General features: G+C 50.9%; 1 protein-coding gene across 1 annotated transcript in view; it reads left to right on the plus strand.

Moving 5' to 3' along the window:
- Positions 1-3388: 3388 nt before the first annotated feature.
- Positions 3389-18716, plus strand: part of LOC142251065 (cytochrome P450 2A4-like) — a 38338-nt gene continuing 23010 nt past the window's right edge. Inside the window, exons 1-3 of the mRNA XM_075323567.1 lie at positions 3389-3577; positions 9849-10011; positions 12019-12168. Coding sequence (XP_075179682.1) covers positions 3398-3577; positions 9849-10011; positions 12019-12168 — 493 coding nt within the window. The 5' untranslated portion in view covers positions 3389-3397. The remainder of the gene's footprint in view (positions 3578-9848; positions 10012-12018; positions 12169-18716) is intronic.

Genomic DNA, 18716 nt, shown 5'->3' on the forward strand with positions numbered 1-18716 from the left:
ACGACAAAATAGTTTTATTCATTAGCAATATATCTTGGGTATTACTGCAGTGTCTCAGCTATGACATATAATGCTTTTTTATAGTATAGGAACGCTTTGATTCTGGACTTAAAAGTGCATCAGTTCACGGGTCTCCAGTCCACCATCTAGGTTGGTGGCACCTGACAGCTGGACGAGGGGCTTACAGAACTCTTAGCTACCGGCGTCACCGGATTTTACAGGGTTGTTGCGACATCATCTGTGTGAGCGAGCAGGGGCGATGCTGATGGGGAAATATCCCTGAGCCTAGCCCCTTAATCCCCAGCCATGTTTTGAAACGCTGCAGAAAACCCAACTTTTGTAATACAGAAACCATTTACTGCTGTCCCTGGTCTGGGCAGCATGAATTAGCTCACAGTTTCCCATTAAGACTCTGTTCACGCTTGAAGGAAACCACGATGCTCTGCCAGATTGAACAGAATCATGGACAAATTGACTTACAATGGCGCCATTGTGTCCATTATCTTGATGGAAGTCTGATGGAATTTGTGGCTCGCAGAGTGAAGCCTTAAACGTGATATGTGAATTTAGGGCAAATGAACAATGGACCTTGTAAAAAAAAAAAAAATTTAACCAATGAAAATCTTATAATTTATCTATGAAGTGTCACATATTTGTCAATTAACAAATGGGTGTTCATGGACTGACTTTCAAATATCCGTATGGCATTACTCCTTACTCCTCACCGGCCCCTGGGTTGTACAAAGTCAATGCATAAATCAGTTTCTTAAATTATAGATCGGTCCCAGTTTCAAATCCTTCCAGTGCATGATATTTGCACAGGTGTGCCTTAGGCTGGCCAAAATGATTATTGCACAGGTGTGCCTTAGGCTGGCCAGCACAATTATTTCACAGGTGTGCCTTACGCTGGCCACAATAAAAAGCCACTCTAAAATGTGCAGTTTTAGCACACTGCACAATGCCACAGATGTCGCAAGTTTTGAGGGAGCGTGCAATTAGCATGGCTACAGGAATATCTACCAGAGCTATTGTGTCACACAGTGTTTGGCTCTAAACTCGCCAAATGTCATGGTGGCATCAGATGCTGTTCACACTGCAGAATCTAACACTCCACTCTATGCCTCCTTTGGTGCTTCTTGGTTACGCACACAGGCTCGGGCATCAACCAGTTGTGTTTTCATTAGTAATCGGGCTTGCAGAAGTTAATTTCTGCTTGCTGCCTCATCTCTTGGATCACATTTTATGGGAAACCTATCACTGCTACTCTCTGACTTTTTAAGATGGAGGAGAATGCCTTCCCATGCTGACTATAGCATTAGCTAACCAGTCCATGTGTTGTTGTATCCCAGTGCTGCTGGTGATTGTATTGCTTTGTGTGTGGAGTTCTCTCGTCATCTCGTTGTTTACTCCCTGCTCTTATTTTCCCCCTTATAACTTAAAATTTTGGTTTCCCTCTTGGCCCATATCTGTGGGTTCACAAACAGTAGTATAGTAGTATCCAGCACAGGAAGGAAAGCACGCTTCATATATATAAGATCTCCATATAGTTTTATTCCATCTGTACACAAAATATGAGGCAGGTTACAGACAGCCCCTAGATGGGGGAAAAAAATGCGACTTGCGACGCGTTTCACCGTGTAATTCAGTTGAAATGCGTGTACACATGGAATAAAACCATATGGAGATTTTAATCAGAGCGTGCTTTCCTTCCTGTGCTGGATACTACTATACTACTGTTTGTGCCTGCCCAGCTGATAGTCTGTGACACGGAGTAAAGGCAAAGAGATCTGAAGTCGGTGAGATGAATTTTTTTGTATTTGATATCTGTATGTTCTACCACTTCTGCCCAGGCAATTTCCTGGGGTGGTATTAGATTAGGCCTGTATACGAGCCGGGGAATGAAGGCAGCTCAGACATTGTCACCATTAGATGTATCTCTGAGAGTAGGGACAGTTGGGCCCCTTAGCCTGAGGGCCAGTTTAGGAGCCCCGGTCCCCAGTTATCTCATCAGGATATGATGCCTGTGAAGTGAGTGTTTATTTCTCTACCATAAGTTGTCTTCAAAAGCGTTTCAGATAATTTGGCAGAACATCAAACTGGTCTCACAGCCGTGGACGATGTGTAACCACACCAGCCCAAGACCTCCATTGGGCATCTTCTTCTCCAAAATCGTCTTAAGCAGGTTTTACAAGCTGCGACATCGCTAGCGATGTCGTGAGCGATAGCACCCGCCCACGTTGGCGGCGCGTCACGGGGTTATCGCTGCCGTAGCGAACAATCTCGCTACGGCAGCGTCACACACAATTACCTCTTCACCGACATCGCTGTGGCTGCCGAACAATCTCTCCTTTAAGGGGGAATTTCGTTCGGTGTCACAGCAGCGTCACTAAACGGCCGCCCAATAGAAGCGGAGGGGCAGAGATGAGCGGTCGTAACATCCCGCCCACCTGCTTCCTTCCTCATTGCCAGCGGCAGGAGGTACGATGTTGTTCCTGGTTCCTGTGGTGTCACACGTAGCGATGTGTGCTGCCGCAGGAACGACGAACAACCTGCCTGCAACAGCAACGATATTTGAGATTCGAACGACGTGTCAACGATCAACGATATGGTGAGTATTTTTGATAGTTAGCGTTGGTTCATATGTTTCACACGCAACAACGTCGCTAATGAGGCCAGATGAAGTGCGTCACGAATTTCGTGACCCCAACAACATCTTGTTAGCGATGTTGTTGCGTGTAAATCCCCCTTAAGACCGGCCACCCAGAGAGCGACTGCAACAATCAGTACAAAACCAAAACATTTTTGCCCAAACTGTCAGACACTGTCTCAGGGAAGCTCATCTACTGCTCGTTGTCCTCTTTGGGAGTCTCCACCTGATGGCAGTTCATCGTTATAACCAAATTGATTGGGCATATGCTCACATTCGATGGCGTCTGGCACGTTGGAGAGCTTTCTCTTCACGGATGAATCCTGGTTTTCACTGTACAGGGCAGATGGCAGACGGGCAAATGGTGGTCACACCAGATACTGACTAGTTTTCTGGCTCCTCCAAGCCCTCCCAATACTGTAAAACTGCACATGTAAGTGGCCACACATAGGACAATATGAAAATATGCTACTGATTTATACTCTAGAATAAACTCTCAGGATCCCAAATAACATTGTTTTGCTCATTATTTGGATGCCAATCAAATTTTCTCATCATTACCTGAAATGAATCTAGGTAATTTTTATACTTTTTACAATGTATCCCTATTGTGCAACAGAGCTGTAATTCTGCACCTGGCACTAAACGCCCAACCTGTACTCGATAATGAAAAATTGGAATGTTGCCTAGTACTTAACTGAATATACACAGGGCACAGTTCAGACCAATCTGTAGTCACCGGGGCTCGGGATGGCTCTGAATATCGGAGCTACGCTTCTCCTGGCTACTGGGGTCACTCTCCTCATTTATCTCATTAAATGGTGGGGTCGGGTCAAACAGAAGGACCTGCCCCCAGGACCTACACCTCTGCCGGGCTTGGGGAATATCCTTCAGATCAGCACTACGGAGCTACCCCAGTCATTAATGAAGGTAAGAATGGCATAAACAACAACCTATAAACTGCCTACAAAGAGAATGATTCTGATTTATTCCGATTGTTTTTTGGGAAAGTCATGTACAGTTTATAAACCTGAGTGTTTTAAAGGGAACCTGTCACCACATTTGGCGACTATAAGCTGCAGTCACATCCAGTGAACTCCTATATACAGCATTCCAGAATACTGTATATAAGAGCCCAAGCCTGTGGAAAGTAAAAAACGTCTTTATTATATTCCCCTAGGGGGCAGTCCAGTCCGATGGGTGTCGCTGCTCTCTTGTCTAATGGGTGTCGCTACTCTCCGGTCTGGCGCCTCCTCTTTACAGCAATGGCTGTCCTCCTTCTATCCTGCCCAGTGTGGATGATGCGATCATCTATGTCTTCCACACTGGCCAGCATTGTGATCTTGCGCAGGTGCACTATAATCTGCCCTGCTGAGGGCAGATCAACATATTGTAGTGAGCATGTGTGTCGCCCAGGGTTATGGGGTACACGGTCCCGGGCGGTGTATAACTATGGAGTGTCACCTTGATGGCCGTAGCCTGGTTCCGTGCCCTGGGTGCTTTTTAATGGGGAGCATTTACAGGGGAGGTTAAAGTCATTGGTGTGACGACACCTGCGAGTTGCGGTTAATATGGTGGAACTGCACTGCTGAATTGGTTATCCCCAGGGCTGGTGGTAATGGCAGCTGTGGTGGTAGGCCCTCCGCAGGCAGGGCTGAGCCCGGTAAGTGTGTGGTGGAGAAGGGAGGCCACACCGTGGGTTGCAATTTAACAGTCTTTACTCACAGTTGGACACTTGTGTAGCGCTCTGGAAAACCAGGTATTGGCACATATAGGCCCCCGCACTACAACAATCCCACAAAGGGTTACAGCAGCCGACCTGAAACCCTAGTCACCATCCTCAGGGAAGGACAGACACACTAGTGGGCGGGACCAGGCAGATAGGGAACGCCCACCTAGGGGTCTGGAGAGCCCGGGGGCGGGAAAACAGTGAGTTGAGTTGAGTTTAGGGTCAAGTGAGGAGTGGAGGTGCGAGACTGACAGGAGCCAGAGTCGGAGCCCTGACACTTTGGCTAGGTGGCAGACGGTAGCCAGGGTCTGCAGGAGATGGGAAGACGGCTGCGGGGATCCAAGGTGGACTGGCACAGGGTTGTAGCCCGCCGGTACCGACACTGGAGAACCAACCGGAAACCGTGTGCACAGAGGGGGTACTTGGACCCTGAAGCCAGGATCGGCACCAACGGCCTAGCTAATTAACCAATTGAGGGCAGGATTATAGGTCCTGACCCAACCTATGGGGTACTTTGCATGTTGCGACATCGCTACTGCGATATCGTCGGGGTCAAATGGAAAGTTGCGCCAGTAACGATGGTGCAACGTGTAAAGCCTAGATGCGCCGATTTACGATCGCAAAAGCGTCGTAAATCGGCGATCTGTGTAGTGTCGGTCATTTCCATAATTTCGGGACGACCGATGTTACGATGTTGTTCCTCGTTCCTGCGGCAGCACACATCGCTGTGTGTGAAGCCGCAGGAGCGAGTAACATCTCCTTACCTGCGTCCTGCCGGCTATACGGAAGGAAGGAGGTGGGCGTGATGTTTACGTCCCGCTCATCTCCGCCCCTCCGCTTCTATTGGCCACCTGCCGTGTAACGTCGATATGACGCCGCACGACCCGCCCCCTTAGGAAGGTGGCGGGTCACCGGCCAGAGCGACATCGCAGGGCAGGTAAGTGCATGGGAAGCTGCCGTAGCGATAATGTTCGCTACGGCAGCTATCACCAGATATCACATGTGCGATGGGGGCGGGTACTATCGCGTTCGGCATCGCTAGCATCGGCTAGTGATGTCGCAGCGTGCAAAGTACCCCTATGTCCCGAAAAGTAGACAACCACCCAACGAGAAGGGTAGGGCAACCGCCAGGGCCCGTAGATCCCAAGGGTCAGCGTCAGATGGGCACGGCTCCCAACCAAAGGACCGGGAGCGGACTCCTGCGTTTTCCAGTGTAAAGTCCTATTTACAAAACAGTGCAGAGGAGAGAGACTTTGACTACCAAACCCAGGTGTGGGATCAGATACACCCGTCTGCGGCAGCCGGCCACCATCACCTTGGTTTACCACAGGACTCGTGTGCTTTATTCCACTGTGAGTAACATTCCTGGACTGACCGGGCACGCCGGCCCCTGCAATCACAATCCTCAGCATAGAGATATTGGGTCCCGGGGCATCCATTTCTATCCATGGAGGGGTTAACATCCAGCTGCCATTACATCTCCCTTGGTCTCCCATCACCGCAGCGGTGGTGCCATACCTCACCACACATCGTGGGTGGCATCACAGACAAACCTACCACCAACCCCGTACAAAAACGTCCCCATTTTATTCGGAGTGTCCGCACGACCACCGGGTCCGGAGAACCCCTCGAGCCGTACCGTGGATCCGGATCCAAGCAGCGATGGCTGTGTGTCGCCCTGGGCAAGCCAGGGGACACAGATAACAACACCACTACACCCCACACTCCAGGTAGGCACACCTGCTAACCAGAAATCCTTGTTGCCTTCCTCCAAGAGTCTGTTGATGCACACCAGGGGGTGGGCCAGGTGGTTGGCTCCGCCCACCAAGGAGCTCACAACTCTGGAGGCAGGAAGCTATCAGGCAGAAAGCTCAGGAGGAGCTGGAGTAAAGGAGTCCAGTCAGGGACATGAACGAGTGAACAGCAGAGTAGCCCAGGCAGGGGCTAGAGGAAACAACCAGAAGTGAAAGTGAAGGAAAGGAAAGTGGAAAAGGAGGAAAGCAAGAAGTGGAGAGAGCGCAGAGAGTGCACAGAGCCTGAGAGCCCAGCTGTGTGTAGGGCTAGAACAGCAAGGTCAGCGACGGCGGTGACTGTCCGGAGGGGGACCGTTTGGAAGTTCTGGAAGGACCCCGTTGGCTGCGTGCCCGGTGGTCTGGAGCGGAGGAGCTGGAGTAAAGGAGTCCAGTCAGGGACATGAACGAGTGAACAGCAGAGTAGCCCAGGCAGGGGCTAGAGGAAACAACCAGAAGTGAAAGTGAAGGAAAGGAAAGTGGAAAAGGAGGAAAGCAAGAAGTGGAGAGAGCGCAGAGAGTGCACAGAGCCTGAGAGCCCAGCTGTGTGTAGGGCTAGAACAGCAAGGTCAGCGACGGCGGTGACTGTCCGGAGGGGGACCGTTTGGAAGTTCTGGAAGGACCCCGTTGGCTGCGTGCCCGGTGGTCTGGAGCAGTGTTCCGAAGGACAGTCAGCACCAGGGCAGGGGCCTCTCGGACCCCGGCAAGGCTAGGAGTCGCCCAATTTGCCGAATCCGTCAGTGAAGGGGACGCAGATCCCCCAGCAACAAAGTACCGATTGACGGCAACAGCCCGACCATTACCGGGGAGACACCGCCACCGCCAAGGCACCAGTTTCCCCAGGGCCAGCGCCTGCGGGCAAAGGGTAGAGCTCCTCCGGCCCAGATTGCAGTCGGGGAGCGGGTAACCGGAGGGAATCCACCGCTACCATCAGTCAAACAGGTGCAAGGAAGAGAGACGTCACCGTCACCTACCGGGAGTGCAGGTGCAACCGTCTGTGGGACCGTCCTACCAGCCGTTGGTTTACCGTACAAACTGTGTCCGTGCCTCAGGCTGAGTGAGTACCACAGTGCCGCAAGGCATAGCGCTGCCCCCGCGTCCCTGCGCCCTCCAGGCCCTACACTTCACATCTCTTCACCGGGCCCCGGGATCACCAACCCCTACCCACGGAGGGGCAACACAACACCTGGCTGCTCCCATCACCATCCCCGGGACCCCCACACTGAGCAGCGGTGGTGCCATCACCACAACCGTGGGTGGCGTCACGAACTATAATCCCAACAAACACCCCCCCTTTCACTCACGGGCGAGGAGTGTCGCTCGAGACACCCCGGGATCCGGCCCGCAGCTCGAGCCACCAGGAGCAACTGCCGGACCCGAGCAGAAGGGGTGAGCGCGGTGTGCTGACACCCTCCTCCCCGCCCGCGACAGCTGCTGCCGTGGGGGCGGCACACTTGGACACGGCTGGTTCAGGCCCCTGTAGTTCCAGTGCCAGTTGATGACTCAGTTGCTCTGTCGTTGGCACCCTCAGTGTGGTTGGGTCCCCGTAGCTTGGAGCTGGTTTGAGGCCCGACTGTACTTAGGCAGTCTCCTTGTCTGTACGGCGGGCAGTGTGGATCCTGTAGGGTTGGTTCGTGGTCCCGAACCCTGATCCTCTCGTTACTGCTGATGCCCCCGGTTCTGTGGGTCAGTGAGGCCCGTGAAAGTCCCCTCCCTACACAGGTATTTGCCAGGCCACGTGAAGCTGTCACCTGACCTATGGCCCTGTGCCCCGTCAGTGCTCTGGTCCCAGCGGTACTCAGGTGTACCTGCCCTGGCAACCACTCTCCTGTGCCCCCGAGTCACCGTTACACGACCCAGCTCTAGGCACATTTGTTCACTCTCACTCTCCTGACTTAACTGCTGCTGTCCCCTCCCACCAGGCTGTCTAGTCCCTTGAACTGGCTCCGCCCTCTAGGTGGCAATCCCTTTGGTGTCTGACTAGCCAATTACCCCTGGTGTGGAGTGGAAACTGGGACTGTGGTGTGTGCAGATGTCACTGGCACTGGTGGTCCAGGTCCCTGGGGTTAGGCCCTGCATCCTGGTGAGGATGCAGCACCTAGAAGTGCCCTGAGTGGCTCAGGGGCGCTACACATGCGCGGGCAGTCTTTAACCTTTCCTCGCGCCTTCACATTACAGTACTTTGATCTGCCCTCAGCAGGGGCGCAATGGAGGCCTGTGCTGGATAGAAGGAGGATGGAGATTGCAGCAGAGAGGAGGCGCCGGACAGGAGAGTAGCAACACCCACCTGACCGGACCGCCCCCAGGGGAGTATTATAGAAGTGTATTTTACCTTCTACACAGCGGCCTGGACTCTTATATACTGTATTTTAGAATGTTGTATATAAGAGCTTACTGGTGGTGGCCGCAGCTAGGGAACAGATCTGGTGACAGGTTCCCTTTAAATTACAGTAATTAATTGAATGTTATGGATGGTCAAGCAGAGATCTCCACAGAGAGGATATTTGTGTTTTCCTTTGGAACCAATAAAATGGAAATTCTTGGATAAATTTAAAAAATAATAACAATATACAGTACAGACCAAACGTTTGGACACACCTTCTCCTCTCTAGAACAACTGTTAAGAGGAGACTTTGTGCAGCAGGCCTTCATGGTAAAATAGCTGCTAGGAAACCACTGCTAAGGACAGGCAACAAGCAGAAGAGACTTGTTTGGGCTAAAGAACACAAGGAATGGACATTAGACCAGTGGAAATCTGTGCTTTGGTCTGATGAGTCCAAATTTGAGATCTTTGGATCCAACCACCGTGTCTTTGTAGAAAAGGTGAACGGATGGACTCTACATGGCTGGTTCCCACCGTGAAGCATGGAGGAGGAGGTGTGATGGTGTGGGGGGGCTTTGCTGGTGACACTGTTGGGGATTTATTAAAAATTGAAGGCATACAGAACCAGCATGGCTACCACAGCATCTTGCAGCAGCGTGCTACTCCATCCGGTTTGCGTTTAGTTGGACCATCATTTATTTTTCATCAGGACAATGACCCCAAACACACCTCCAGGCTGTGTTAGGGCTATTTGACTAAGAAGGAGAGTGATGGGGTGCTACGCCAGATGACCTGGTCTCCACAGTCACCAGACCTGAACCCAATCGAGATGGTTTGGGGTGAGCTGGACCGCAGAGTGAAGGCAAAAGGGCCAACAAGTGCTAAGCATCTCTGGGAACTCCTTCAAGACTGTTGGAAAACAATTTCCGGTGACTACCTCTTGAAGCTCATCAAGAGAATGCCAAGAGTGTGCAAAGCAGTAATCAAAGCAAAAGGTGGCTACTTTGAAGAACCTAGAATATAGGACATATTTTCAGTTGTTTCACACTTTTTTAAGTATTTCATTCCACATGTGTTAATTCATAGTTTTGATGCCTTCAATGTGAATCTACAATTTTTAGAGTCATGAAAATAAAGAAAACTCTTTGAATGAGGTGTGTCCAAACTTTTGCTCTGTACTGTAGGTCTGTACATTTATCACATCCCATCTTGCAAGATCCAGAAAACATTCCCCCTAGGACTCTTTTTTGCACTATACATAATTCCCATGTAAACTGTTGCACAGACTTTTGATACTGTCATGTGAAAATGGCCAAAAGGTTACATTTGTCACTTTTTTTTTTAAATTTATTTCTTTAGCTAAGTGAGACATATGGACCCATTTACACCATCTACTTAGGAAACCTCCGGACCATAGTACTGGTTGGGTACGATGCCGTGAAGGAAGCATTGGTGGATCACAGTGACGCGTTTAGTGATAGAGGAGACACAGGAGCAGGAGATTTTTTTTCTAAGGATTTTGGTAAGATTATTTCATCAGAAAATCACCTACTGTCTAATTCAGGTTTTGTTACATATTTTTTTTTCCTACTATCACATTATTAATAACGAAAAAAACAAAAAATCTTGTTTGTTTTATTTTTCACACTGGCCATTGGGACTAGACTTGTCCTCTCTGTTCTTTCAGGAAAATCACATGTACATTAGCAGCATTAAACTACATTAGACCCTATTGTGTTGTACTGAAGCATCTAATGAGCGTGTGCAAAAATGATTGTGAAGGGAGAGGAGGAGGAGAGCTTTGACATCCTTTATTATTCGCTGTGTATAAAGGTGTTACCTTTCATTATAACCCAGTCTATGATGATGATGAGTCTCTGGACAAGTTTTCTGTAAAGAACTGGAAGTATGAGTCTAAATTATCCCTTAACCACTGGGCGATTTTCCGTTTTTCATTTTTGTTTTTTGCTCACTTTCTTCCGAGAGCCGTAACTTTTTTATTTTTCCATCAATATTGCCATATAAGATCTTGTTTTTTGCGGGACGAGTTGTACTTTTAAATAAAACCATAAGTTTTACCATATAGTGTACTGGAAAATGGCAAAACAATTCCAAGTGCGGAAAAATTACAAAAAAAGGGCGATTGCATGATAGTTTTGGGGATATTATTTTCATCGTGTTTACTATATGGTAAAACTAATGAGTTGCCGTGATGCCTCTGGTCAGTATGAGTTCGTAGACACCAAACATGTATAGGTTTACTTTTATCTAAGGGGTTATAAAAATTCAGAGGTTTGTCCAAAAAAAGTGGCGCACTTTTTGTGCCATTTTCCGCAAGCTGTAGCATTCTCATTTTTTGTGATTTGGGGGTCACTGACAACTTATTTTTTGCGTCTCAAGCTGCCATTTTTAATTGTACTATGTTTGCGCAGATGCTATGTTTTGATCGCCTGTTATTGCATTTTGCGCAAAATTTGCGACAGCCAAAAAACATAATTTTTGGTTTGGAATTTTTTTGCCGCTACGCCATTTACTGATTAGATTAATTGATGTTATATTTTGATAAATTGGGCATTTTTGAACACAGTGATACCAAATGTGTGCATATTTTTTGTTTTTTTAACCCTTTAATTTTCAATGGGGCAAATGGGGGGTGATTTGAACTTTAGGTTTCTTTTTATTTCTTTAATTTTTTGAAACTATTAACTTTATTTTTTATTTTTCTCATACCCTTAGGGGACTATAAGGATCAGCAGTTTGATCGCTCATTAATTTCTTCTAATCAGAGCTGCACAGCTCACATCAGCAGAAATGCTCGTCTTCTGTTACTGGTCTGCCGGCTGTAACAGGAAGTGAGTCATGATAGCGACAGGAGTCATCACATGATCCTGTGCTACCATGGCAACAATTGGCTCCCCCTGATCATGTCACGGGCCTCCGATGGTGGCAGAGAAGTGCGCGTTACTCACTGTGGGCATTTAAATCGCACTGTCCCATTTTGATAGCACAATTTAAGGGGTTAACAGGAGCAGGTGGATCACGGATCCACCTGCGCCTGCAAGGCACACATGTCTGTTGTACGAATCAGCAGACATGTGTGGGGATCGCCACTGGCTCACTGCATAATTTAGGACATACCGGTACATCCTTGGTCATGAAAGGGTGTTAACTATATCCATACCATACAATTCTGGTGCAATATATACAATATCTTGTTGGTAAGGGACCAATATTTAACTTTTTCCTAGGCAGAGGTGAAGGGAGGACCTGCAAAGTGTATCAGGGGGTTAAGGTACAAAGTGCAATGCCAGCTAAATAAACAATTAATCTATTAGCTCTTGCCAGTATATTGGTGCTCACTATAAGAAAATAAAGCTAATAAAACTTGGGTTTGAAGCTTTTTATGAGGTTCGTAATTATCAAAATATATATAGCCACTTTATTCGAGGCTGAGTGCTATATCTAGAAGTGCCATGGTTTTGTTTTCAAATCTTACAAAAATCCTTTAACTATTTGCTTCAACTTACAGGGATCTTTGCAAGTAATGGAGAAAGATGGAAAATCCTTCGCAGATTTTCCCTGATGACTTTGAGAAATTTTGGCATGGGAAAGAGAAGCATCGAAGAAAGAATCCAAGAAGAAGCCCGATGTCTCAATGACAGATTCATGAAGGATAAAGGTGGGTGCAATGTCAACATTGTGCCCCGTTCTGAAGGCAGCCGAAGGCTGTTGTTCAACAATCAACAGTCGAGAATCCACCATGAAAATTCACATAAAGGATTTCCGACCGCAGAACTTCTCATCTGAACAAAATCAGGTAGTGTGATCTGATTATCTCACATAAGGAGATGGAGAAAAACATTTCTCCATCTTCTCCATTGTGTCAGTGCGTGGAAATTGGACTGCACTCAGATGTCATCCTGTCATTAGCGTGCCCCGCTCTTTTGTGGCCTCTGGCGAGTCTGGGACCAGAAGGTAACAACGCCTTATTGTTTGAACCACTGTAACGGGGGCAGGGGGCGCCTCAGGGGTTGTAGTCGCGGTCTCTCGCGCAGGGGGCGGCAGGCTGACCCCCGGCCTGGCCGTCACTTGTAAGACAGGGGTGTTGTTTGTGGGGCAGAGTGTAGGTGGCAGGGACACTTCCATGTGAGCCATTTGCTTCTTGGTAACACCTTTTTCTCTCGGCTCACAGGCCTCTTCACCACTCCCAGTAAAGAGCCACACACAGGCAGTTGATGAACCAAGAAACATTTAATTGAACACAGCTTCCACTCTTCTTTACACCATTCAGCATCAAGTCACTACGGTTTACAGGTTAAACTTCTTGCTGATGGTTTCCTCTTTCCCCGGTAACTTTCCCTCGCCTGCAGGGGACATGCGTTAACCCCCTAGTAGCTGCACACTGAACCCTGTTTCACTGTAGGGCAGATCTAGCACAGACTACTGGCTCCGGATAAGTTCTCACCTCTCACTTCTTTGCCGGGGAACTACTTCTCTTCCTTTCTACGGGCGTTCCCATTTACCTTCACTTCTTTGTCAGGGCACTACCCTTCGCCTGCAGGGGCCACTTATTATCCCCCTGATAGCTGCACTGCACTGTAGTACACACTACCGGCTTTGGGACTAGTCTTGACTCTTCCACTTCTTCTGCCACTGCACCACTTCCACACTCTGCCCCGTCACCTCAGACTTTTTTCTCCAGTCATGACCAGCTGAGGGAGGATTCTCCGGTTGTGATGTCTGTGTAACCAAACCCCTTATACTCTAAGAATAAACACACGGACTGCATGCGACTTGGTTCAAAATGGCCACAGCAGCCTTTTATTGCCTATTGTTTACAAACTAACCCTTAGGGATGCCGTCCAACGGGCGACCCCCAAACAACAACATAAAGGTAACAATAGACAATAACATTTACAAGACCCCCCGGGGCAGGCCCAGTCCATAACTACTACTCCCCCTGTCCCCGGCCGCAACACACCGACCCAGAGACGAGGTGCCAATCACCCACGGATTGACACCCCACACCTTGGCAGAACACCGTGCCTGCCACATCCCGGAACCGAGAGCCACCATACCGAGACATTGACTCCCGGTCCAGCCACCACTCACTTCCAAACCTCTGGACCAGACCTACCCCCCCGCTGCTGTGACAAATATCATCCCAACTACCCAAAACACGTCCCCCAAAGAACAACATAAAGGGAGGGTGGGCTGGGATCGATCGGCGTCCGGAAGCAGGAAAGGAGGGAACCTTTCCTCTTCCCAAACTAACCCTTTCCCTACTCCTCCTCTTCCTCCCAGGCTACGACCAGCCCCTCTAAAGCCATATTAGGCATACCTACACTGTCCCTATTAACCCCATCACTCCCTACCTCCCCCTTGGTCATGTCGCCCCTCCACCCAGGGGGATCCGTGGCTTTCTTGACCAGCTGCGGGAGGATTCTCCGGTCGTGATGTCTGTGTTACCAAACCCCTTATACTCTAAGAATAAACACACGGACTGCATGCGACTTGGTTCAAAATGGCCACAGCAGCCTTTTATTGCCTATTGTTTACAAACTAACCCTTAGGGACGCCGTCCAACGGGCGACCCCCAAACAACAACATAAAGGTAACAATAGACAATAACATTTACAAGACCCCCCGGGGCAGGCCCAGTCCATAACTACTACTCCCCCTTTCCCCGGCCGCAACACACCGACCCAGAGACGAGGTGCCAATCACCCACGGATTGACACCCCACACCTTGGCAGAACCCCGTGCCTGCCACATCCCGGAACCGAGAGCCACCATACCGAGACAATGACTCCCGGTCCAGCCACCACTCACTTCCAAACCTCTGGACCAGACCTACCCCCCGCCACAGGACAGGCCACGTGACACCTTACGTGGCCTGGATCCGCCACACACCAAAAGCACGCTCCACGCCATCCTGCAGACTGAACGCCCATAAATCTGCACCAATATCATTGAGGTGGACACCATCACCCCTCCGAAACTGCCAAGTAGCTGGCTCCAACTCCCTGTGCCTCACCACCAGCCCACCGTTCCTGGTCATGAACCGAGCAACCACCCGATTCACCTGGGCCCTGGCCTTATTGACCTTGTCTACCGACCAGGCCCCCCTCCACGCCAACCTGGTCACTATGTCGAACCACACGACAATCAAACCAGGGTACTCCTTCCATAACCGCAATAAATCAAGCTTTATATCGCGGATAAGATCTCGCGATGCCCGGGCACCCAGATCATTACCCCCCACATGTAACACCAGCACATCCGGAGGCCGCTCGACTTTACAATGGAAACGGAATTCCGGAACCACCCTGGACCATTCCATACCCCGAACACCAATCCACCGGACAGTCGCTTGAGCGCGATCCAAACCCAGCTGCCGACCATTCTGGCTAACCTCAGCCCGACGGGCCCCCCAAAACACGAATGAATGTCCCAAGATCCAGATCAGGCACTTCCCTACAACAAAGTAAAACAAACAGAAAAATCAAAACCAATAACATCACAGCCACCAAAGCAGCCAGAAACAGCCTCTTCACAAACCACCCGCACGTGAACGAAATTACCATGCTGCTACAACAACTGCGGTCTCACATACCGCCGAAAACAGGAAGATTCCCATCTACCAATACGCTTCACCACCTTGTCGCCAAGCCCCCAACGAGCGGCCTCCGTAGCCGCCCCAATCCGAAAGGAATGCGACCTGAACTCCTCCGGGCGCTCCCCTGCGTTCCGTAAACTTCGCCGCAGAACCGCCAAAAACTGAAACCTTGATAAAAAACACCCATTCATGTGCCGCAAAAACGGGCCCGGCAAGCCCCCCCTCATGGCCACAAACCTCTCAACTAAACGCACTGGGCACAATTCTTCCCCTAGAACCGCATATATCACCACCTACCTACCACGGCCCAACTGGTCCGTCTTTGAGCGACGAATCCGGCACTCCACCTGACCACCGCCCACTCGCACATCCTCGAGCATCAAACCGCCACCTGTCACCTTGGACGGGCTCACCAACTCCCCAATCCGGAACGCCCCATAAAAAGCAAGACCGAAAGCCGTTGTAAACAAAACCGTCTCGTATGCCAACTCACAAATACCACACAGGCCACCCACCATCCGTCGCAACAAACCAAACGAAATAGGACGCCTCCTGTTCCTCACCCGTACACCGCGGCGAAAAAACCGTAAAGCCTGTCGAACCCGAAAATCCTGTGAAACATCGCGCTCCCCTCTCATTTTTAACCAAAACGCCACCGCCGCCACCCGATGTGCCACTGTCGACGCCGATCGTCCGGCCGCAAAATCCGTGCACACCAATGACAATATAGCCACCAAGTAATCTACGCTCACCCCGTCAAACAACCGACCAACCAACTCCTCCCATTCAGCCCACACTTTTTCGTAGCGGCACCAAGTCACCTCGGTCACCGACCACCGAATCAACTCTGAGATCCCCGCCTCACCAGATTCCACAGGTCCTCCGGACACTCCACTCCGACCTCGTCCGCCCAAGGCAGTAGCGCCCGAAACCTGCCGAACTGAAAACGAGACAAAGCATCAGCCACCTCATTGTCAACTCCTGGAACGTGCTTTGCCACCACCTGCACATTCAGCTGCAAACATCTCAACACCAAATGCCGCAAATACACCACTACCGGCTCCGACTTAGCAGACAAGTTGTTGATAGCGTACACCACCGCCTGGTTATCGCAATGAAAGCACACCTTCCTCCCCGCGAAATGCGACCCCCATAGATCCACTGCCACTACAATGGGGAATAGCTCCAGCAGCGCCAGATTCCTGACCAAACCACTCTCCTGCCACGCCTGCGGCCACTGCCCCATACACCAGTGACCCCGAAACACGGCCCCAAAACCGGCCGACCCGGCCGCATCCGTGAACAGCTCTAGTGCCCCGTTAGATGCCACCTTCTCCAGCACCAGCGCCCTGCCATAAAAATGCTGCAAAAATTGGTCCCACACCGACAAATCGTCCCTGATCACCCTCGTGATCCGCACAAAATGCGCCGGCGACCGCACACCTGCCGTCGCCGTTGCCAAGCGCCTCGCAAATACTCTCCCCATCGGCGCGATCCTGCAAGCGAAATTCAATTTCTCAAGCAAGGACTGCACCGCCTTAAGCCGCACCTTCTTTGCCGCTTTCACCTCCACCACCGCGGCCCTCAAATCACGAACCTTCCCTTCCAGCAACCTGCATTCCATAGCAATGGAATCAATCTAAATACCCAGAAAACGCATCACCGGCGCTGGGCCTTCCGTCTTTTCAGGCGCCAAAGGAATACCAAAACTGCTCGCGACTTTCTGCAACGCGAATAGCAGCCCCGCACAAACCATGGAGCCCGCCGGCCCAACACAAAAGAAATCGTCCAAATAATGAATAATGGACGTAAGCCCGGACACATCCCGGACCACCCACTCTACAAACGAACTAAACGCCTCAAAATACGAACACGAAATTGAACAGCCCATTGGCAAACAACGATCAACATAATAACTGCCATCCCACCAGCAACCTAACAAATGCTGGCTGTCCGGATGAACCGGTAACAACCGAAACACCGCCTCCACATCCGCCTTCGCCATCAATGCACCCGGACCCGCCACCCTGACCAGATCCAATGCCTTATCGAACGACACATAATATACCGCCGACAGCTCCGCCGCAATGCCATCATTCACCGATAGCCCCTCCGGGTAAGACAAATGATGGATGAGCCGAAATTTATTCTGTTCTTTCTTCGGTACCAGCCCCAGCGGCGAAACCACCAAATTTAAACACGGTGGGGCGTCATAAGGACCTCCCATCCTGCCCAAAGCCACCTCCTTTTCCAGCTTCTCATCCACCACTTCCAGATGCTCCCTAGCAGAACGCAAATTACGGTATGGCGGGACCGATGCATTAACAACCAACGGGATACGAAAGCCGTCAGAAAAGCCAAAACATAACAACGCCGCCGACTCACTATCCGGATATCTATTTAAAAAGGGGGCCATCGCTTCTACCTTCACCGGCGTCGTCCCTCTTACCAGCACCGTCACCAGCCTTTCCTTTCCCCTTTTTAAAACACTTGGACAGGCTATGTCCTCCCCCACATCCCGAGCATTCATGCTTAAAGCGACATGCCGCTCCAAACCTGCACTGCCCTTCATTATACTGCCAGCAGACACCTTTCTTCTGACTCGCCGCGGACCCTGCCCCCAGACCCCCGGCACCCCCCCGAAAGGGCTGAGTCAGCGCCGACATCAGCCGCATCCATAAGGAAATATCCTTATGGTCCCATCGCATACTTGGCCGCAGCGCCTTCCGCTGCCTGAATTGCTCATCGTAACGCAGCCACGCCAACCCGCCGTAAACCCGATAAGCCTCCCCTATCGCATCCATGTACCCGAACAAGGCCGAACAATGCTCCGGCTCCTTCTCCCCCACCACGCTGGCCAAAATCGCAAACGCCTGTAACCAGTTTGTAAAAGTCCGAGGAATAAGCCTATAACGGCGTTTTTCATACTCGTTCTTCTCCTTTTTGGAGTCGCTCGGCTTCACCCTATCCAGATTAAATTTCTCCAGAGGGAGCAGAGAAAATATCTCCACGTATTCCCCTTTCCAAATTTTTTCCCTCACCTCCTTCTTTAAATGGGCCCCCAGCGGGCCCTCAAAACAAACGTAAACCTCACTTCTGGCCCTATCATCCAAGCGCACCACCTCGTCCTCTTTCTCCTTTTCTTTCTCTTTTGCCCCCCCCCGACCCCACACCCCCCTTTGCCCCCCCCCTCCCCCCTTTTCCGCCCCCGCTCCATCTCCCTCCTCCACCGACGCGGCCCCACGAACTGCCGGTCCCACCCACGCCGCCGCCGGTGCCTGCGCCCCCTTCCCCGCTGCCCCTTAAGCCGCCACCAGCCCCTGCAACAGCCCCAACAATTGGCTCCATACTGCAGATCCGCCGGGCGCTGCCGTAGCCGCAGCCGCCCCCCCTCCCCCGAAACACCCCGCCAGCGCAGCCCCTGCCGACTCCACGGCCGTCTCACCCGACCACAGCTCGGCGTCCCCCGAGACCGCCGCCTCGCCGTCCTCCGTCTGTCGTCCATCTGACTCCTCTGAAGCGAAGTCCTCTTCCTCCTCCTCGCCGCCGACCTCATCTTCCACCCGACATCCGGGGGGCCCCGCCGCAGCACCCCCCACCACGGCCGC

The sequence above is a fragment of the Anomaloglossus baeobatrachus genome, chromosome 9 (assembly GCF_048569485.1).
Source record: "Anomaloglossus baeobatrachus isolate aAnoBae1 chromosome 9, aAnoBae1.hap1, whole genome shotgun sequence".
NCBI lineage: Eukaryota > Metazoa > Chordata > Amphibia > Anura > Aromobatidae > Anomaloglossus > Anomaloglossus baeobatrachus.